Source organism: Anabrus simplex, chromosome 4 (genome assembly GCF_040414725.1).
Source record: "Anabrus simplex isolate iqAnaSimp1 chromosome 4, ASM4041472v1, whole genome shotgun sequence".
NCBI lineage: Eukaryota > Metazoa > Arthropoda > Insecta > Orthoptera > Tettigoniidae > Anabrus > Anabrus simplex.
The window spans coordinates 8707594-8731151 of NC_090268.1; the positions used below are offsets into that span (position 1 = coordinate 8707594).

A 23558-nucleotide genomic window follows, 5' to 3' on the forward strand; every position below is an offset into this window, starting at 1 on the left:
TGTGGATAACTGAAATCCTGTCACATGTTTCCTAGCCTCTACCAACCCAGCTCCATACCATACCTTTTCAGGGCCAAATAAATAAATCAAGTCTGTGAAAAATATCGGTATTAAGTATACAACCTTGCGACATCCCAGGCAACTGGCTTAAAAAAAAAAAAATAACTTGCAAGGGACTTTAACCTTCTAACCCTCGAGCACTGTCAACTATCACACATTCTATCGCGCGCTAGCGATGTGAGCTACTGTGACACTTGACCTACGGCGTCCACTTTCCAGCCTGTACTGACCACAGACCACCATATCCACATCCTCGTCCAACCCAGCACCATACCCAGTGCAACGATACATAGTCGTTTACAGGGTCAGATAATCAAATCAGTTCTTGGAAGCTATCAAGTATGCAACCTTACCACATCTCAGGCAACTGGCTGTTAAAAATAATTCTTATGTGGGAGTCAAACCTCCTACCTTGAGCACTGTCCTCTGTCACATATATCCCCGCCCGCATGCCATGTGAGCTACTGCGACACTTGAACCTACAGCGCCCACTTCCCAGTTTATACAGTACCGTGCGTCCACCTCCTGTTTTAAAGTACGTGTTCTGCATATGTGTACTAGTTTTACAGGTTCATTCGAGGTACCCATAATGAATTAATAGTGGCGCTCACAATTCCTGCTGTCTTCTAGCCCGTAAAAACACCGATGTCTTTCAGAATTGTAGTAAATGTGAAGGGATGCGTACAACTGGATTGCTAGGGGCTGGTGGACCACCCAGTATATGTGGCTGTGAGTAGTTGACTTACTGTTGTTCAGATATGATTTGGGAAGTGAACAGCTAAGAGAATTGTGCAGTGGAAGTGGAAGGAATGTACAGACCCAGTTAAGATTCTTCACAATACCCATTTATGTACTGTATGTATTGCATAATTAAGACACAACATGTGGTTTTTTGAGTTTTACTTTTCATTAATAGTCGGTACAGAAAGGCAGAGTTGTGGCTTTCAGTTTCGTGTTTGCAGTTCATAATTGTGAATGAATTGAAAATGGGAGATCATTTGTAACTATATTATCAAAGAGCCACTTCCTGCTGTAAATGAAGATGGAGCAGGTTTTACTGTATTTCCTATTCAGGGGTAGCATATAGATGATGGATTCTCTGCTCAAGGTTGAAGGGAACATTGGGGCTATGGGAGTATGTGTTTGTTTTGTGTGTTTGTCTGTTGTAGAAGAATGAGTGGGTGAGTGAATGAATAAGTTTTAGACCTCCTAAATATGTAATGCATGCTTTGGGAACAGTCTCATGTATTGATATAATGCAAGAAAATTCAACATTTAGAGGTATGTACTCAGAATTATTAATTTTTATTCATGCCATATTTATTATAATAGAAACTCAGAATAGAGTGCGATTCCCAACAAGGATAACCATCCTTAGCCAAGAATTACTGTTAATCAACTTAAAGGAACAATGATGCATCAAGAAAACAAGATTGGTTTGAAAGGAGAAAAGAAGGCTAATGTGACCACCCATTGGCTAAGAATGGTTCCTTTTGGGATACACTATGTAGAAACATTATATAAGACTTTCTGTTTTGTGATGAATCCTTGAACATTTTATTATAATGACTCTATTCTGATTCTATTCCTCGTATTCTTTAATCTGTTCAAACATTCATTTGCAGAGATTATTATTATTGTGTGTGCTTTTCATACATGTCTGGTTTACAATTATTGAAAATTTGTTTAAGTGTATAACAGTATAGATTGGAAGAATATCAGAGTTTTGCTTGATTTATAGGAAGAAGTAGAATTTGACACTGTGGTAAGTGATGTGATCCGTAGATTTGTTTGCGTAAACATGTTGGGGTATGACTGGTTGACTCGTGTTGCCTGCTCTACTTTTTGCTTGCCATTTGCCCTTGAAAATGCAGCTCACTTTTGTGATGGTACTGTATGGATGTGATCAGAGCATGGCAGTAACAAGAATAAATTGCAATAGTGAAAGTATATGTGCCTTGTAATTATAAATAATAAAATAAATAAAAAAAACCCTAGGGAACTTTTTTGATTGGTTCCCTGAAAGTGGATGGCCATATAAAAGAAGTATCCAGAAGTTGGTAAAGAAGTGGCATAAAATGGATTCTATATGTAATACCAAAAAAAAAAAAAATAGAGCACCTCATGGTCATTGACAATATTTGCATATGCATTGGCCACAGTGCCTCAAAATAAATGAGGAGATTCATTTAGCCAATGCCTTGTAACACAGCTGCTAACTGCACATGTGAATAGTTGTGCAGCAGTTCAAGGTGAAAGTTTGCTTACTGTTAGTGGTTACTGAGTAAACTAGTGTCATTGTCCCGATGTTCAGGCACACCCTCAATGGAGGTGAGCTGCAAGCACATACCAGCCCTTCTGCCATTCTTAAATCTCTGGCAGTACCAGACCTCCCAGCGCCAACAGTTACGGTGCGGAGGCAGGTAATGGCTGCTGACAACAAAAACATACTGAAGCGTAGTCTCTTTTGCTGTTGCTTAAGACAGATAGTTGGGAAAGGGATAAGAAATGATTTCTGTGTCCTAAAATTATATGGAATTTTGATGCAGGCTTGTCAACTTTCTCTACATGAGATATCAGACTTCTTATATGTAGCACCCAGCAAAACCAGACTCATTGAAAAGCACATTTTGCCTTAATATATTCAGGTTTTCTTGTATTTGTTAGTGTACTGTAGGATATGGTAATGGAATTACATTGTTTTGCAGGTGGAAACAACGGAATGACTTCGCAGTATGTTCGTCAAGAGTTGCAGGCTGTCGTGCGAGCCCGCACTCAACAGCAATCTGGTAGCGGTGGGAACGGGGGACAACGGCAAACCCAGCAACAGCAGGAACAACAGCAACAACAGCAACAGTTGCAGCTGACCTCGGCAACAGAACTAGAGGCTCTTGGCCTTATCTACGAGATGCCTCCTTCTGGTACATGATCACCTTATATCTTATAAGTATATATTAAGAATATTACCTTTGTATAGAAAGTCCAGAAAAGTATTACTTCTGCTTAAAATTTTTGATAATTTGTCCTTATGGGGGGGGTGTTAGTATTTTGTGTCCTGATAATGATAATAATAATAATAATAATAATAATAATAATAATAATAATAATAATAATAATAATAATTCCTCAAATGATGGAGGTTGCCAAACAGACAAAGAATATCATACAATATAAATTTAGTACCTAATCTAATTACAATACAGAGTAAAAAACAATAACTGTATTGCTAATGTCGAGAAAACAAACAAGCAGCAGATAAATTTCTTTGTTTTCAGTTCCTTACTTTCCTTTAATAATAGAGCAATTAGTGTGCGTAAGGGGATTGTTTTCTCATTGTCCAACGGAGAAATGTTGTAAAAGTTCCTTCGTAACCACCCTGATTGTAGCCTGTTCAACAATTAAAATGCAGACAAATAAAATGGATCTTGTTAGAACTGGTTTTTAAAACTGAACTATGGTTTCTTTCTTTCTTTCTTTCTTTCTTCTCTCTTTCCTCTCGCAAAAGATTGTATTGTTTGAAGTTACAGTTGGATTACTAAGCGTAATAGGTTACGGCTGCAACACATATTCCAATCTATTAAAATATTACTTTTGTGACTACATCTAATTCTATATAACAAATTCCAACTGTGTGTCTGGGAAGTTCCAGCTTCCCCCCCACTTTAAAATCTTACGATTATCTTAGATTATGATAACATGAATTTATTTAAAAAAATTAGTTGGTACATGTTTTGTTAACATCTTCAGCTGTGATCTTAAATGACAGTTAAAATATACACAAAAACACAAGTAACAGGCTTCATAATGAAGAATTTCCCCCAACCTAGAAATAACACCTTCTGCAGCTGTTGTTCCCCCTCCCTCCACCAAGTATGCAGACCATGCGAGCACACACAGATACAATATTAAGAGGAAAGCAGCGTTGAGCGCAGTAGGAGGCCCGGTGTGAGTCAGACGTAAGGGGTGTCAGGTAGTGAGTAAACAGGACAGCTAAATCACTTGCGCTATCAAGCTTCAAAATTTTGTTCTCCTTTCCAGACTTGGACGCAACCACATCGCAAAGAGTCCATTTCTTCTGGCAAGAAAATTCCTCCTTTCCACTCACACCAAGTATTGAATGTTACAAGAACTTGCATAACTGTGCACAACTGTTTTAATTATTTATTAAGAAATTTTAAGATCCCTTATCTTAGGATAGTTTTTAAGTGGCTTTTCATGAACAACACATCTTTTATATCCAGATATGACAAAAAAGAGGGAAGTCTACTAGGCTCTAGTTTGGTAGTTAAGCCACTGGAGAAAGTTGGGCAGCTGGTAGCTGATGTTGGATGAAGTGCAGCCATGATGACTTTTTGTAGTGCTGCTCGTAAAAGGCAGTTCTCTCTTCACACGGTAAAGAACCAGAAGGATCAGGGTTGTTGTGGTTCGCTAATGATAATGTTTTTTAGATTTGATGGGCACCTGAATGTGACTGTGGGGCTTTCTGGAAGATTATCTCAGGTGTGGGGTGGGGATGAGAGACGTTGTTATCTATTCATGCGTGCTTAGTGGTAAGTCGCTGCTTTCTATCTGTTGCCTATACGTAACATATTTCACTCTTGTTAACTTTCTTCCCTGAACAATATATCGTCTTTTCTTAGCTGTCTGAACAGGTGTTCAGATTAAATTATGGTAGCAAACTATCAGTTGTACCATATGGACTTTGAAATAAATAGTTAATATTTGTTCAGTTTTGCTTTTGTTTTAGGTTATACATCTATTGTGTATTGAATGTATTCTATGCAGGATTCTGTTTATGAAGTGATATGTTGGTAGATTCTTTGAAAATAATACCATAGCGTTCTATAAATTTAAAAGTCCATTTAAATAATGGTCCAAATAATTTATAATATTTTGCTGTTGATTGTGTTACTGGGGCATAGACTGAGTACTTCTTGTCCATGCTCAGAGATTGCTTGTCAAGTAAACGGTTCTTTGAATCACTTTTTATTTTGTATTACTGAACTAGTCTTAAGACAGATTAATGAGGTATATGCAAATTATGTGAACATAATTGAACTTTCCTCACTGGGGCATAATTTTATTTTAAAAAAGGATTTCATAGAAAATGTTTTTTTACCATTCCTTGAATTTATTTTTTAAAATGAATTATTTGAACTGTTGTTAAACTTTATTTCAATTGTATGTTAATGGGTTAAGAGTTGTGTTCTTATTTAGTATTTTTGATCAAACATCTTGTGTTTGAAAGATGGTTTGTTATTAGGTGCATGTAACTACACATTTTACAAACACTCTCCGACATGTGTCTTTTATATTGTTGAGTTTTGTTAGTGCAAAATCTGCCTGTCGAACATCTGTTTTATTTACAACAAAATCTTGGGCAAGTAATCTGACCATAATATCTGTAGGGAATTTCCATATTTATACATACATACATACATACATACATACATACATTCATTCATTCATTCATTCATTCAGTCATTCAGTCATTCTGTTGGTGGTCAAGTAGATCCGTAGATATTAAGAATATTGTGTGTGACTTTCATCTTACCTTCATTGGTAATAATCATCATCATCATTTTCATTTCCTTTGTCCAGCTGCTGCCAGGTAGGGGTGTTGCCTCTCCTTCCACCACTCCTCTTCAGTAATTGTATTCCAGTCCAATCTTCCTTTTCTTATACTGTTCTTGACAGAGTCCATCAATCTTTCCCTCTTTCCTTCTATCTTAGCCTCCAACACTTGTTTTGGTATCCTTCCCGCCACCATCCTCATATCATGTCCAAACCATCTCAATTTTTTCTTCTCCATCCTATCACTCATTTTTTCTACTCCTATTTCTTTTCTACCCTTGATATTTCTTACTCCGTCTCTCCTTCTCTTCCCTACCATTCTCCTCAGGAACTGGCCTGAATTTTACTCTCATTTCTTGCTGTCAAAGTCCAAGTCTCTGATGCATATGTTAATATAGAGGTGTAGTACATCTTGTACATTATCTCTCTCTCTGTTCTACACCAGATTTCTTACATTCTGGTAGAAGGTATTACCCTTCTGCTGATCTCCTTATCCAACCTTGCGTCTTGCATTATTTCACTTCCCAAATATTGAACAACCTCAAGGTTTTGTTCCCTCATACTAACGATTCCTTTTCCTTCTCTTTCTCCTCTTGCCATCGGCACTGTTTTGCTCTTCTCCACACTGATTTTCATACCATATTCCTCAATATTGTCATTTAAAGCATTTAGTTGTATTTTTGACTCCCCAGATCACCATGTCATCTGCAAACAACAATATTTTCATATCCACTCCATGTCTTGTCTTTATTTCCTTTGTAATTTCATCCATAACCATTATAAACATAAGTGGAGACAGTAGATTGGTAATATCAATCTCAATCCTCCTGACCCATAGAAATCTTTGTTAGTTAAATTAGATACATTTCTAATTCAGTACTTCAAGAGTAAAAACAAATTAAATTGAATAATAAAAATTGGAAATCCACTTTCCAAGAACACAAGGTATTTATTTATGCACATTCATTTCTTAAGTTGTTATAATAATTTGCAAGTAATTAAAATAATACCGTATAATCCCGAATACCACCCGCACGTTTGGTTCTAAATGTTGGGCGCAGGTCGTATTCAAGCTGTTCATTCTCGTAAATATTTACTACGTTTACATAGAGTATTGAAATAGATTTGAATACGGTTACCGTACTCAATATACCACATGTAAATGGACATTAAGTTCTTATTGTGTTTTAGTTGCATTCTAGAAAACAAGATAGATTTTTTCTCAATACGGTTACAGTGGCATATAAATGCGAAATGCAAGGTAATGAAATACAGTAAATCAAAGAGTACGAGTAAATATATGGTAAATATGAAAGCCTCTGCTGCGGATGCTAGATCGTCATTTGTTTCACAAGTGTTGCTGGCATGCTGAGTGCGTGAAGAGCTGATCTCTTGGGATGTTGTACTTTGCGAGAGTCGAGACTGTTGGTTACGGAAGTCTACCTCGCTCACATTCGAGTTTTGTATCTGTCCCGTGAAAGTGCTGTCTCAATAGTAAGCGATGGATTCAAAACGGTGTCTGCGGTCATTTACTGTGCGTGAGAAACTTAAAGTTGTAAGTGAAGCTGAAATGTACGGAAATCGTGCCGTTGGCAGAAAGTGTGATATTATTGATGAATCGTGTATTCATGATTGGTGGAAGAAGGAAAAACTTCTGAAAAGCTTTAAGAAATGTGGAATTTCAAATTCAGTGGACAGTAGTGAGGACAACTATTTGTGGAATGATGCCAGCGATGAAAGTTCCTATGGTGAAACTTCAGATGACGACGGTGAATTGTGAATGATCTGAGTATTGGACCGATTTTATGATTTTTATAATGATTTTATTAATTGTAAGCTGTTTGAATTTATATTTGTGGTATATTTGAAGGAAATTAAATAGGTATATGTAAGTTATTTGATCTTTTATTTTTTTCCATATTGTGCTGTCTCAAATTTAGGGTGCGGCTCTTATTCGCTGGCGGCTGGTAATCGGGATTATACGGTATTTATATGAAAAAAATCAGGGAAGGAAAGCAAATCGAAATGAACATTTCAGTTTCAGTTTTAATAGAACTTCAACCTTTTTCTTTTCATGTCAGTATTCATATTTCGTCCTGTCTGATTTCAGAAATAAGCAGTATGAAATGTCTTTGTATTTTTTTATTATGTTGAGAAAGATTATTGTACATTGTGTATACTGGTAGAGGTATGGGGATATTTGGGAGTCTTAGCATGCTTACTATTTTGCATTTTGAAGCAAATGATAATGGTCATTTACTACTAGAAATGTGTATATGTTTACAGGGTGTTTATACTAACTGAGGTCCTCCCCACATTTGCTGGGAATTCTTTTTACTTGAATTTGTACATAACTTGGAAATATCACATTATATTTCTCTGGTTCTCTTGTATGTGTTGTCTTTCCCACCATGAAACTCGGCCAAGGCATCTGTTGGAGGGAGTGCTAAAAGTTCTCACTTGACACACTATATTTGTACACACAGAAATTCTTACATGTTTTGTTCCTAATTAACCTTCTGAATATTTTTATTTTTCTTGAAAGGACTGCAATGCTGAAACTAGATTGTGCCCATGAAATACTGTGTCCTCTTCAATTGTATGTTCTGTATAGATGGGATCATTCATTGGAACATGTATTTTGTCATAGTTATCAAGATTAATTTATGTTTGTTTTGCATCTATTTGTTAAATTTTTCAGTTCGCTTATCTTCTCTCGGAAAATCCTTGCAAACATTTAAATAAATGTTGATCAGTGGAGGATACCTTAGGAGATTAGTATTTTTTAGTTCTGAAATTCATTGCATGTTATGGAAGTTAACATTGAAAAATATTTGTTCCAATGATTTTGCCTATTCCTGGATTATATTCTTCATCTCTTGTGTTGTTGGCTGTCCAGGTGCCAGTGATAGCCCTAAACTTTGGGGTAACATCGGGTCAGATATGGGGTCAGGTTCACCTCAGCCAGGGCTCTCCTCAAGGGTAAGGCTCTACTACAAGGGCTGTCCCACTATAGCTGATTACCTTGTTTTGCCAGCTACAAATTTTATAATTTACAGGAACACCCGTGATTTTTGTTCTATAGTATTGAAAGGAAATTTTCTGAAATTATGGTACAAGAAGTTAATCAGCTAAACTGCTTTAAATTTATGGACAGCCCTGAATTTTGTAGCTTTATGTAATCGGAATGCTTCCTGGTTGCAGTCACTGCTGCTAACTTCTGTGGTGATTTGTTCCTTACCCTGTTTCCACTGCTTAAGGCGCTCACTTTCTGTTTCTGGCTGTCTCTTTCTCCTTGCCAATGTTTTTAACATATACTGAATTTTGTTAGTCTCACCTATCATATTAATACTTAACCCATAGAAATGCGGGACAACTTCCACTCTGAAGACAAGCTACTTTATTGATATTTTTGCGTTTTTTTTATTCCAATGTTTTCAAAGTACTTCTGCCAAAATTACTTGAAAAATCTCTCAACTAAAATGTAATAAACTTAGTGGGTTTTGGCTGTGGTGCAGTTATTTGAAATGTGTATGATATTCCTATATTCTTTACAGATTATGGATAATTCAGTTGCTAGTTGCTTTACGTCGCACCGACACAGATAGGTCTTATGGCGACGATGGGACAGGGAAGGGCTAGGAGTGGGAAGGAAGTGGCCGTGGCCTTAATTAAGGTACAGCCCCAGCATTTGCCTGGTGTGAAAATGGGAAACCACGGAAAACCATTTTCAGGGCTGCCGACAGTGGGGTTCGAACCTACTATCTCCTGAATACTGCGTTGGAAGTTAAGAGATGAAAATATATCCATAATCTTTACACAAGGTGTGATCAGAAGTTTCCATACTCGGTGAAATGTGCTCTTCATCAACAGTCTCAAGGATTGGTGTTTGAATCTATATTGTGTGTGAAGTTTGATCACATAATTGTATGTCTTTTACGTCTGCTATATACTTACAACCTGTTTTCCAGCCAATGACCGGGTCAGGGATGGAATGAATGAAGCCCCTATCTTGCGGCGAGGATAGGAATTATGCCGGCTGCCGAAGCCTGTCGTGCTCCTCTGGGGCAATGATTAATGACTGACAGATGAAATGAAATGATAGTGGAGAGTGTTGCTGGAATGAAAAAGATGACAGGGAAAACCGGAGTACCCGGAGAAAAACCTGTCCCGCCTCCGCTTTTTCCAGCACAAATCTCGCGTGGAGTGACCAGGATTTAAACCGCAGAACCCAGCGGCGAGAGGCTGACGTCTGAGCCACGGAGGCTGACTGCAGCCAGTTATTGTTGTTAATATAATTATTTTGTATATACAGTAGAAGTCTGTTATTGTGAGAATTCATAATGTTGAAAAATTTATTTACTATACTCCTTTGTCATTATATCTGACTTTTCATTAAAGTTGGGGATAAACCCTACACCGATTAAAATTGATATGGAACAGCAATCAGTTTATTCAAAACCTGCGTTTTCGTGGATAATTTCCATACTACGGCTTAATCACTTATGTTTTCTAATTCCGATACTGTGTGAACGTATTTTAAATTTCATTCTGAAAAATTGTAGTTGTATCACTCCAGAGGCTTCTATGCCAAACATTTCTGTTTCCTTATTCATTCAGCGTCGCGTAACCTAACGTAAACGTATTTGAAGTGCAAGTAGAGTAATGATAACCTTCTCGCTATAAAATTACATGGGAATAGCCTTTCTCAAATTCTTGAGGTGTATCACATTCTTACTTAATTTCAGTAGATAGCATTAAAATTATTAATCGATCGTTTTACTTCAGTCTTTATTTCTAACAAGTTAAGAATTTCTATCGGCCATGTTATTTGTGCATTTATTCTCCCCTCTCATATTAATTTTTTTACAGAACAAGACTGACCTGCACTGGTCAACGGGTGTTACAAGTTGACTCTGACATTGCCTTTGATTGTTGACAAGAGAGCTCGATAGTGCACATAGCGAGAAAATTATACCGAAGATGATCAATCGCGTTCAATATAATATCTGGAGTGCATAAATATTGATAACAGAATAAGTACGCTTAATAATGGATACATCAGTGATAGGTTTCTTGCAGTAACCAAAGGATAATGGACAGTTGAATGTAGGAATTTTGAAGGGGTGGAAAAAACTGTCATTACAATGGGATTCTCACTACATGCCATACTCACTATAGTGGACTTCTACTTTATTTATTTATTTATTTATTTATTTATTTATTTATTTATTTATTTATTTATTTATTTATTTATTTATTTATTTATTTATTTATTTAAGGAGTAATTGTTACCAATAGCAGATACGGTAATAGCAGATAAACTATTGTTAGTTCAAATATTATGTTACTTTCATCATTGTTGATAATATTCTGCGAGCTGTTTAATCTTTTAATGAAATTTATTCTTGAAAGGGGAAAAAGGAAATTCTGAGGAATGGTTAAACTCTTTGTACATAAAAAGTTAATTGCATAAACCTCTACAAAAAGCAACTGCCCTGGTAAGACAATTTTGCAGATTCATCACTTTTTGCATTTCTTATCTTAGCATATCCTGTTACCATAAAGCAGATATCATTAAAAATGAAAAAAGGAATGGCAGCCAGCAGATGTTTCTTCAGGAAACCATGAATTAAACATTTACTAGGAAAAGAGAGAGAATTTAACTACTTTCACAGTAATTGAATAAACCTGAACACATTTTCTACTAATAAGTCTGTATCCGAGGGAAGTTTCAAAATTTGAGAAATCACAATAGTTTTAAATATCTATGTATATCAGAATTTACTTGTCGACAAAACTTAAGGTACAAGCTACTTTCTGGGTAATAAACACTTAAAGGACTATGCAAGGTGTTGAAGTTCAACATAAACAATAAAGGAGAAGCATTTGCATGTACTACTCTTGATTTTCGATTTATTCGTAGTTTGATCTAGTAAAGGGGTAGAAAAACTGTGATGTGCTGTAGAGTAATGGCTGATGACATACACGCTCACTTACAAAGAAGAAAGTTAATAAAACCATCAATGTTGAGGTGTTGAAGGGAGCAAGAAAAGAAATGCTGTTCTGAAGACACATTGATATTGTACTTCTTGCTATTGAATTATTCAGAAATAATGTGATTTGTTTTATGAATGGTGACCAGTGATGCTTGGCCCTTGAATTGATTGCACCTTGTTGGATGATCAGACAGGCAGTGTGCCAGTGTCTTCAAGAGCTTTTGTGATATGTGTGCATTCCATCATTTTTCCTTGTTACCAACACACAGGGTAAACAGAACGGCCATGGCCGATGATCTAGATATCATGGCCCTTTAAACAACAAGCATCACCATCAGTACTATCATCATCATCATTATCTTTACAAAATGGCCAAAGTGATGGCCAGTTTACCAAAATGACCAGTCTTCCTCTCTTAGGCAGAAGCCATGGCCTCTTAAACTTGTAGGTATATATTGCTTGCATTCCCTCCATTTTTTATACAATCACATAATATAACTACCTTTTTAGTGTCTTACATGTCTCATATTGGAGGAACACTAAATGCTGCTAGCGGAGCTTCTGTGATAAATAAAATTATTTAAAAAAATGGAATTGTGACTAGAGTGTCTGTCAAGAACAGAAGTACTGGTAGGTAAGTGCCATCTAATGGATATCAATACATGGTCCTGGAAGGAGGATACAAGAATACTTATAGCTGATACAAAAAGCAGAAGGTACCATTCAACAAAAACAGGATTTTGACCATTAAAAACCTATCCAAAGAAGTGAAAATAAAATTTATAAAAAGTTATATCTGGAGTGATTGTTCTTTATGTCTCGGAAACTTGGACCGGGGGTAAAAATGAAGAGAGAAGGATTGATGTTGGAGACAAATAGAAAGAATATCTTGGAGTTGGAGAAAAGAGGTGATGGTGGAGATTATTGTTTCAAGGGAAAGTATAACTGAGCAACCAGTAATTAGACGGTAAGAAAATGGCCAACCCTTTGAAGAGTGAGGGAAATGAAAGGAATGAGCCTCACAAACCTAACAAGAGTTGACCGAGGTAGATCAGATATGAAACGAGCGAGTGACCATGGTAACCTCTTACGACGGGCGGGATGTATCCTATTGCCCCTGAGGAAAACATAAAATGACGAGATCAGTTTATTGGATATTCGTGTAAGCACAGTGCATGGAGGGGGGAGAGAGAGGAACCACATCATTGATGATTTGAATGCAAAATCCTGTATTGGAACAAAATGACTAATAGAAGAAAGGGAGGGGTGGAGGAGTAATCTTCAGATTGAGAAACTGAGAAGAGAAGTAATTTGTATCGTAGAATCCTGTGAATAGAAAATGTCTTCCTCCCCTATACATGAGGTCTTAGCTTGACATAATGCAAGTTGAGCAAGGAGAAAAAAGTATGTCCTTGCGTGCTTAAGATGTTAGGTAATATATCTCACATTTTCAAATTTCTTTTATTTTTTACATTTTTTACAATTTTGGTTATTAATTTAGTTTGGTACAATGATGTTTGGAGACGTTTTGGTAACACCTTTCATATAGTGTTAATTACTGGTTGAAGGTTTGGAGTTATAGCTCATCATAGTAATTGGTCCTCGCTTTAAATTGGCATATGTGATGTTTCTTTGTGCATAATACCCATCCTTTCTTTCTTGCTTGTTTTAAACTCTTGCAATTCAGAGATATCATGCACCTGGTTATCTGTTACATGCTTACTGTTATTGTATAGTGCAGACAATACTTAACATGAGCCTTTGTAAGCTCTCAGCAACATGGACAAATATAAATTAAATCATTGTTCGAGGTGAGTATTTTTGTTATTTTCAAAAGAAAACTTTACTTTTCATTTTGTTAACCCTCACAATTACACCATATGACTTTCTGACGTGTTGTGCAAATGAACGCCATCTAGTGCTCAAAGGGAGAGGAGAGTTATCCATTCCACCACCACTATTTCTTGTTCATTCCATCTGGTAACTTTAAATAATAAGCTTTGAGTGGCACGTCTTAGAGACGTGTGGTGTAAGTAAAGCAATATATATAGATGTGTTACTGTCAGGGTTAATAATAATGTCTACTAATTCTTTGGAAGAATTTGAAGTTCTGTGACCTGCCTGTATCTGTGTTTGATTTTAGTGAATGTTAGTTATCTAATGTCTTCAGTGTTCTGTGGCCACTATTGCAGCTTTGATAATATCATATACACTGACTGACAGAGCAAATGCAGCACCAAGAAGGAGTGGTTCGAAAGGGATGAAAGTTGGGAAAAAAACAGAGACGGCACGGACGAATAATTGATGTTTATTTCAAACCGATATGCAGGTTACACAATGCGCACGGCATCGACTCAGTAGGATGTAGGACCACCGCGAGCGGCGATGCACGCAGAAACACGTCGAGGTACAGAGTCAATAAGAGTGCGGATGGTGTCCTGAGGGATGGTTCTCCATTCTCTGTCAACCATTTGCCACAGTTGGTCGTCCGTACAGGCTGGGGCAGAGTTTGCAAATGGCGTCCAATGAGATCCCACACGTGTTCGATTGGTGAGAGATCCGGAGAGTACGCTGGCCACGGAAGCATCTGTAGACCTCGTAGAGCCTGTTGGGAGATGCGAGCAGTGTGTGGGCGGGCATTATCCTGCTGAAACAGAGCATTGGGCAGCCCCTGAAGGTACGGGAGTGCCACCGGCTGCAGCACATGCTGCACGTAGCGGTGGGCATTTAACGTGCCTTGAATACGCACTAGAGGTGACGTGGAATCATACGCAATAGCGCCCCAAACCATGATGCCGCGTTGTCTAGCGGTAGGGCGCTCCACAGTTACTGCCGGATTTGACCTTTCTCCACGCCGACGCCACACTCGTCTGCGGTGACTATCACTGACAGAACAGAAGCGTGACTCATCGGAGAACACGACGTTCCGCCATTCCCTCATCCAAGTCGCTCTAGCCCGGCACCATGCCAGGCGTGCACGTCTATGCTGTGGAGTCAATGGTAGTCTTCTGAGCGGACGCCGGGAGTGCAGGCCTCCTTCAACCAATCGACGGGAAATTGTTCTGGTCGATATTGGAACAGCCAGGGTGTCTTGCACATGCTGAAGAATGGCGGTTGACGTGGCGTGCGGGGCTGCCACCTCTTGGAGGCGGATGCGCCGATCCTCGCCGATCCTCGCGTGCTGACGTCACTCGGGCTGCGCCTGGACCCCTCGCACGTGCCACATGTCCCTGCGCCAACCATCTTCGCCACAGGCGCTGCACCGTGGACACATCCCTATGGGTATCGGCTGCGATTTGACGAAGCGACCAACCTGCCCTTCTTAGCCCGATCACCATACCCCTCGTAAAGTCGTCTGTCTGCTGGAAATGCCTCCGTTGATGGCGGCCTGGCATTCTTAGCTATACACGTGTCCTGTGGCACACAACAACACATTCTACAATGACTGTCGGCTGAGAAACCACGGTACGAAGTGGGCCATTCGCCAACGCCGTGTCCCATTTATCGTTCGCTACGTGCGCAGCACAGCAGCGCATTTCACATCATGAGCATACCTCAGTGACGTCAGTCTACCCTGCAATTGGCATAAAGTTCTGACCACTCCTTCTTGGTGTTGCATTTGCTCTGTCAGTCAGTGTATATGGTGGTATATAATTTCTAGTGACCAGACTGCATTCCAAAAACCTACATTCAATTCCAAACCTTTCTACAGTGTTCATATGGTGCTCTTGATTGTGATTTGTCTGTCGGATGGAAACATTCAGCACACCCCTTCATGGTATTTGACAGGTGCAGGCTATGTGCCGGCACTGGGTTTCACAGTCTCCCTTCCTACTATCATATCAGCCAACTTGTCAGGTTCAATCCTGGCTCAGTCTCGTGCTATTCCGAGGTGCTGAAATACGTCAGCCTCGTGTCAGAACTCCCGCAGGACTAAATTCTGGCACCTTAGCGTCTTAAAAAACTGTAAAAGTAGTCAGTGGGACATAAAGCCAATAACATTATTATTATTATTATTATTATTATTATTATTATTATTATTATCATCATCATTATTAATTTCATGTTGTTAAATTCTCTGATGAAGTTGATGTCAGGAACAGTATCTGGTTGTAAAATCTCACTACCCGGCCTCCTAAAGTATTGCAAGTAGTATTAACCCCTCAGCACCAACCTCTATACGTGGTATAGACCCTCTTTTCTTCCGCAGACGCCGACCTCTATACGTGGTATAGACCCATACAGGGTTTCGCATTTACGGCTATAGCGCGAAGAGTTTTGGAGTTATGGATATGCAAATTGTTTTGTTTCCAAGAAGATATTTTTGGGTTTATCAGTGTTGTAAATAAGAATTGAAAATCATTAAAATGTAGTGGTTTTTGCAAGGATAAGTATTTGTCAAGTAAGTCTGAACACTAATCTCTGCTTTTTTAAAAGTCTGTTTGCTGCATTCTTTCCCACCGAATAAAATAAAGAAATGATGATCTGAGAAGTTTGTCTTTTCGCGTGATCTTCTTTGCTCTAATTTTACATCAAGAGTGCAGTTTATTTACTATATTCGTCTTTATTTCTTGACTTGTAATATTTTCGTAACTCTCCACGAGCGCTCTGTGTAGACATCAGTTAGTGCTGCTTTCTGTCATGCGATGCGAGAATCAGTTGTTCATGGTGTATATCTCGTTTGTAAGACGTCTCGACCTTTTATCTGAAATATGTGTCGAGTTAGTTTGTTTCGTCATAAATATTATTCCCCTCATTGAGTTTCGTTCTGCTGCTTTCGGTCTCACTGCAGTGTCATCAGTCCGTGTGATGCGTCGCACTCAGCCGTGGTTTGACTGACAGTAACGTGCTTGAAATATTACATAATTGAGATGAAAATTTAGTCGGAAGTAGCAGTGACAGTATTAGCAGCAGTGATGTGTCTGTGGCAGATGCAGTAGTAAATGATGAGAGTGATGATAAGGACGAACCAGTACTTGGAAATTTCGTGTAGGAGACTATATATAATTATACAGGTCAAAGGGAAGTTTTCAGCTGTGAATTCTAATTTCTAAATTCCCTAATAATATTCAGACAAGTCACAGTTGGGCAGTTATCTTATCGGGTTCAGTTGATGGAAGGTTTGTTTACAAAATATACTCGCTCGGGGCGGAGAACAAAATATTTAAGACCGTCGCGCATCAGATAATACAGTTTCAAGGTTGCAGGAAAGACATTTTATCAGGAAATTAGCACCAAGGAGTGATAAATCCAAACCTCGGAGACGTTGTATCGTGTGTTCAAAACACGGTGAAAAGAAGACGTTGGTGTATTGCTGCCAGGAGTGTGACTTGGGTCTCTGTCTCGAAGAGTGCTTCGAACTCTATCATACGAAACTAAATTACTAAGGAAATGTGAAACAATTATGTAATTATCTGAATGTACATAGTTCCCACATAAGGAATTCCAAATTTTGTGAATATCGGGCTACTCTTATACTTGTAGTAACGCTTTAAGTGAATCAATGTATGTCAGTCGCGCGTAGTTGAAATCTCATCCGGCCACAGGGTAGCAAGCTCTTTAAATGGCTGCAATGCTGAGGGGTTAATACATGAAATATGATTATTCAGACAGAGTGGAAAACTTCAGAATGAAAATACACTTATACATAGGTTGGATAACGGATTTAGAACTACTATATTGCCAAGATAGTTGATGTTGGCTACACTTTTACTCAGAATACCTAATGATACAAGGCAGCTTCAAAAGATAAAGTAAAAAATAATTTGAAGAGGAACTTAATTTTACTGGCAGATATGAGGATAGACAGTAGAACCCCGCCATCAGCAGTGCTCAAGATGGTTTCCTGGTTTCATATCAGCGTGTACCTTAGTTGCATTCTGAAAGCACGCTAAACAGCTGTATTATCACCCACCTGCTTCTAGAACAGTGCAAAGAATTGGAAATCACTCGGTGCGAGCTCAAGGCTGTAGGGATCATTGCTCATTTTGCCTTTGTCGAAGTCTGTGCACCATGTCACGACACTTGCACCGCACACCTCAATAAGTTGCAAATTGAATATCGACAGATGAGGCGTCCTTCATATGCAGCGATCGAACTCTGCACTTCCATGTTTCAATACGTCACATTTTGAAGCGCGTAATTTGACACACACACACACACACGCGCGCGCGCGCGCACGCGCACACGCACACACACATTAATAGATATTAAACTCATACACTAGGGGAATGCTTGTTTATTTGGATTCAACAAAAAATATAATCGTTACATTATTTTGGTCTTGGTTCTGCTTTAACAAATACACATTTCTTTATGAAGGGACAAAATAAGTTTTACTCCTATTTCTTATATTTACAAATAAAATTAATACATTATTCTTAAACATTCATGAAGCTGGTCAAACTCGTACACTTTCAGGTTGTTCCTCATCAATCTCTTATAAAACAATGTTTTTAACAGTCAGTGCTTTGTAGGATACCCTCTAGCACTTTCTACGGCTCTTGAACAGTTAGGCGTACATTGCACCAACTTGTCACAATGATGGATCTATTTTTTCACTATTCTTCACATAAAACACTTTTCAGAACATCTCTGTTCAAAATTTTGTGTTTTCTTGTGGCTGCTTCGAAGTAATGCCATAGATTTTCTATCACATTTAAGTCTGGTGACTATGGAGGTGTCTAGTATTTCTGGACAATTAGATGAGCTTTCACTATTTTGAAATGCACATTTTGATCTATTGTCCGATCAATGACATGTACCCCATGTTTAACACTTGGACGTAATGTAAATTGCTAGTTTTCATCACATTTGGTTTCCTCCAATCATCTGATCTGAAGGGATTTTACTGCAAAAATAACTGTCTTCCAGATGCTCCTAAACGAAACTTTACCTTTTCTACCTTGCTAACAAATGGTTTGTTTCTGTAGGATAAGTGAAATAATGGGCCGCAGTGCCTACATGCTGCTGCATCAGCAGTTGAGTTGGCAGCGAAGGCGATCAGTTTACAGAAAATGTAAAACTAAAATTTCAGATGCATTTTCCTGATTCAAAGTGCCCAAACCGGGAACAGGCAGGCCTATGCTTTTAACAGACAAAAAAAGATTGATGAACTTTGAATATCATTAATTACGTACAGTCCATTATGCAAGAAACTTTAGTGAAAGTCGTCGACAATTTGTGTAGACATGCTGAAGTCTGTCTTCGAACATAAGGACAACACTTCCAGCATCTGTTATGAATTGCTGTGGTGAATACAAAGTTTACCGTTTGCTGTTCGTCTTTTGTTTTGTTTTGTTTTGTTTTGACACAAGTGGCAGCAGCCGTACTGCCAACTTAACTGCTGATGCCAACTCGTGCAGCAGCATGTATTTACATTAAGGACTGGGTAATTGTTTCCACCTATTCAATACTACAACAGTGTGAAGTTGTTCATACATCACATATTTATTAGATTTCAACATAGGGATCAGTTTCGGCAACTGTATTTGCCATCATCAGCCTAAGGAAAAATTGTTGCAAGGCGTTATACAAATCTATATTAACATAATATTTTTGACATTAAACAGCAGCATGTAGTCGCTGCGGAAAACATTTCCTGTCGCTCTGTATGTATGTTTATCAGCCATCGCTGCAAGTTTCGGAGCACAGATCACTTGTTTTATATTTAGCATTCCTCCTCTCCTCCTACTCACTTTGTATTGTGTACTTTTATATCTGTTTATAAGGCATTGTACCGTTGCATGACTCCTGTTTACAATTTTACCAACCTTTCAGAATGATTTTCCTCTCTTATAATGAAAAATCATCAGTTCTCTTTCTTCTCTTTGATGCCCCATGATAACACCGGAACTCGTCCGTACTTCACAAATCTCCATATGAAACTGAATGTGGTGTCGGAACACAAGCATACAATATTTATACTGCCCTATTACCTGTCCATGTAGAATTGCATGAGTTTCATTTGGACATGCCCCAACTAACCAGCCTGTGGTAATAATAATTTCGTGCAGCTATTTCTAGCCGAGTGCAGCCCTTGTAAGGCGGACCCTCCGATGAGGGTGGGCGGCATCTGCCATGTGTAGGTAACTGCATGTTATTGTGGTGGAGGATAGTGTTATGTGTGGTGTGTGAGTTGCAGGGATGTTGAGAACAGCACAAACACCCAGCCGCCAGGCCATTGGAATTAACCAATGAAGGTTAAAATCCCCGACCCGGCCGGGAATCGAACCCGGGACCCTCTGAAACGAAGGCCAGTACGCTGACCATTCAGCCAACGAGTCGGGCAGCCTGTGGTGATTCTTGCAGAGATAAAATGTTGTCCACATTTCTATTCATAAATAAACACATAAAATATTGCATCACATTACACATATGATGTTATAATACTATCTTCGATATGCAAGTTTTCTGTATAGTGCGGCATGCTGGTGGATTTCCTCTCCTTTAAACATTTGCTGTCCTTGGACTTAATATTAAATGCTTTTTTGGCACCCCTTGATTTCTAAAGTCTCCCTCCATCTGGGCGCTCCAAATAGCTGTCCATTAACCCTCAAGCACACGCGCCAGATCTTAGGACACAGACACACGCGTAGGTGTGCTTCCCACCCCACATATTTTAAAATATGAATTACTGTATTAATTGGAGATTTTAAGATAGATTATGTAAGAATGACTCTTTCTGGGGAGATCCAGCCAGACAGCTACAAGAGCGGGGGGAGCACAATTTGAACATTTCACTAGGAAATAAGATGAACCCCATACACGTATTCAGTTGCCTATTTAACAACAAATGTTTCAGGCTGATTTTCTTAAAGCTTATTTTAGAGGACTGAAAATAGATAATCTTTTAAAATAATTTGTGTATGAAGTATGAAAAGCAGAACTTTATTGGACAAATCCAGCATTTCTGGACGAGGCACAGCAAAGTCCGGAGTATAGAATGAATCTGCCTCATTGCATGCATAGTACAAATATTGGTGTGTTTTCTTTTTTCTGCGTTATACGAGCAATTTGTTGTAAAAACAAAAGAAAATGTCATATTTAGTAAAATTTTATTGTATTAGTTACACATTTAAAATCACGCATTGTTTTATGCAGTTTGTTTGTTTGTTTGTTTGCAACCAGTATATTTAAATCACTTCTATTTGTTGTTATATGATGGCATATTTTGTTTAAAAGTCCATCGGAGTGTTACTATGGAGTAAAGTCTGAAAAACAAGTGTGTTGGAGAGCATGTACAAAAAATTCAACTGAACATTTTAAAACCTAAGGGTTTCTTTTGTGATTTTTACTGCAGTTCCACTTTTTCTGATGCCAAGAATTGTATATTTGTTTTTTAAAAATTTTCAAATAAAAATATACGGTAATAATTTCCGCTCTCTACATTTAAGATTGTCAATCAAGGCATAAATACTCTTTTAACACACACTCGTCCCAGAGAGATCTTTGTATGCGTTATAATGACAGACCACTTTGAGAGTTGGCTACACGATTTGGGTAATGTAGACACGAACCTCCATTTTTGAAATGGTAGGTTTGGACTTCACTGTCAGCAACCCTGGTTTCCCATTTTCACACCTTCCTAGTCCTAGTGCTGTCGTATGCCATCATCCCATCTGAGAACTGTCTCATTCAGTGCGACGTAAAACCAATAGGAAACAAGCTACAGCTTGATGGACCTTGACCTGCTGAGCGGCCACTGCTCAGCCCGAAGCTTAACAGATTACATGATCATGATCAGTGTGACAAAACTTCTCAGCTTTCTAGGCCATGCTGATGTCATTATCAGATAGTTCCTCAGTTGATCTCACGTGGGCCAAATGGGTTTTGAACTAGCCCTAGGATCTAGATGAAAATTCCTGACTTGCGTGGGAATTGAACACGGGGCATCTATCTACTGCTAGACTGCAGGGCCAGCCAAAATCAAAATAATATAATAATTATTATACATCAACTGGACCATGTTGCAATTTCAGGGAGAAACACTAAAGAAATTATGAATGTGGTAGTACGGAAAGGAACCAATCTTGACTCTGATCACTTCTTGACCCGTATAAAATTCAAGCTGCTACCTCTAAACAAGAAGAGACTCTCTCCGAATGTGTCAATAAAAGTAAACCACGAAAAACTTCAAGAAAACAGAATTTACTTTCAAAGACGTATGCGGGAGAAGAAAATGGAGACTTGTGAGGATATTCAAGAGAATATGGCTAATATAGCTAAGGATGTTGCACCATTGCGACGAACTCGCAGACACCGATGGTGGACCACAGACTGTGATGTAGCAATTATTGGGAGAGTTGCAGCCTATAAAGCATGGTACGCAAGTAAAACTGAAGATAAATTTGAGACATACAAAGAGGTACATGAACAGACAGCAAAGACAAGCCAAAAGGAATCAAAATCTGAAGAAATTCGAAGTATTGATACAGAATTTAAGAAGAACAATACTAGAACTTTTTGCAGGACCATTAAAGAGCACATAAATGGATATCAACCATCTACCATGGGATATCGAAGGGAAGATGAAAAATTGGCTGTGAATAAGAATGAAAATTGTGAGATATTAGCTACATATTTTGAGAAATTGTTGAACTGTGAAAAACCTAAAAACAAATGGCCAAAAGAGGATCCAAAGCAACAGAATGAAAACTCGATAACTCCTGAAGAAAAAGAACTCTGTGAAATAATTACAGACTTAAAGAACAACACAACTGCAGGGGAAGACTCTTGTCACAGCAGAGATGCTGAAAATTGGTGGAGAAATTGCAATCACAATTTTAAGGCAAGAAATAGAAAAGATCTGGGAAATGGAGGTAATCCCTGAAGACTGGAAAAATGCTATCATTCATCCTCTACACAAAAAAGGTGATAGAGCGGATCCTAACAACTACCGTGGCATTTCCATCACAACCTGTAACATATAAGACACTGTCTAAAGCACTACACCAACTAGATGAGTATCAAGAGGGATTTAGGAAGGGAAGATCAGATCTGGAGTCTGAAACGTGTACTAAAGAATCATCTTTCAAAGGATGTGCTAGTGGTTTTTGTAGACTTCAAGAAGGCGTATGATTCAGTCGACAGGGAAGTGCTATTCAATATATTGGTGGAATTTGGAATCGATGCCAAAACAATGGCAATTATTAAGCAGACTTTAACCGGGACACATTCAAAAGTTAAGTTCATGGGAGAAATCTCCAAGCAGTTCGAAATTAAAACAGGAGTCGGACAGGGTGATGGACTGTCTCCAATTCTTTTCAACTGTGTGTTGGAGAAGATTATCCGGGAATGGGGAAAAGAACTGGACAGAAAAGGACTACTTAATCAAGTATACATTGGAGGATCAAAAAATGGTGTCATGATTAATTGCCTTTCCTTTGCTGATGACCTTGTGCTGCTATCTAGGAATACTGCAACAATAGAACAGCTGAATGTATTAAAACTACAAGCAGAAAAAGTAGGACTACAGATTTCTTTCGAAAAAACGAATGTGTAACAAACATCAAAATAGCCCCTCTGTACTTGAAGACAGAACAGGGTAAAATAGAAGGAGTTGGTAGCTTTAAGTACTTGGGTGAAATAGTGCAATTGAAAACTAATGAAAGAGAAGCAAACAACACCAGATGGTAGAAGATGGCTGCGGCTTTTCGTAGGACATATCCTGTATCGTCATCATCGGTTTGCTCTTCCAGTGAGCCGGGTAGGGTGTTTGAAAACGAGCGTCTTCCAAAGTTGCCTATTCAACAACATTTCGTTGTCCAAGACAGATTCCCAATTCCATCCTCTTCTCTCCACGTCTTCCCTCAGTTGGTCCATCCATCTTCTTCTTGGTCTTCCAGCTGGTCTTCTCTTTTCCAAATAAGCACATGGTAACCTTGTGCTATTCATTCGTTTAACATGCCCAAACCATTTAAGTCT

The 23558-nt window shown here is 38.4% G+C and overlaps 1 protein-coding gene across 6 annotated transcripts in view; it reads left to right on the plus strand.

The window, feature by feature from the left end:
- Positions 1-23558, plus strand: part of tai (taiman) — a 433432-nt gene that overhangs the window by 392342 nt on the left and 17532 nt on the right. For 5 of the 6 annotated variants that reach the window (XM_067145001.2, XM_067145000.2, XM_067145005.2 and 2 more), the window contains 2 exons: positions 2769-2981; positions 8534-8616. In XM_067145001.2, the coding sequence (XP_067001102.2) occupies positions 2769-2981; positions 8534-8616 (296 nt within the window). The remainder of the gene's footprint in view (positions 1-2768; positions 2982-8533; positions 8617-23558) is intronic. The other variant, XM_067145002.2, reaches the window with a different exon arrangement.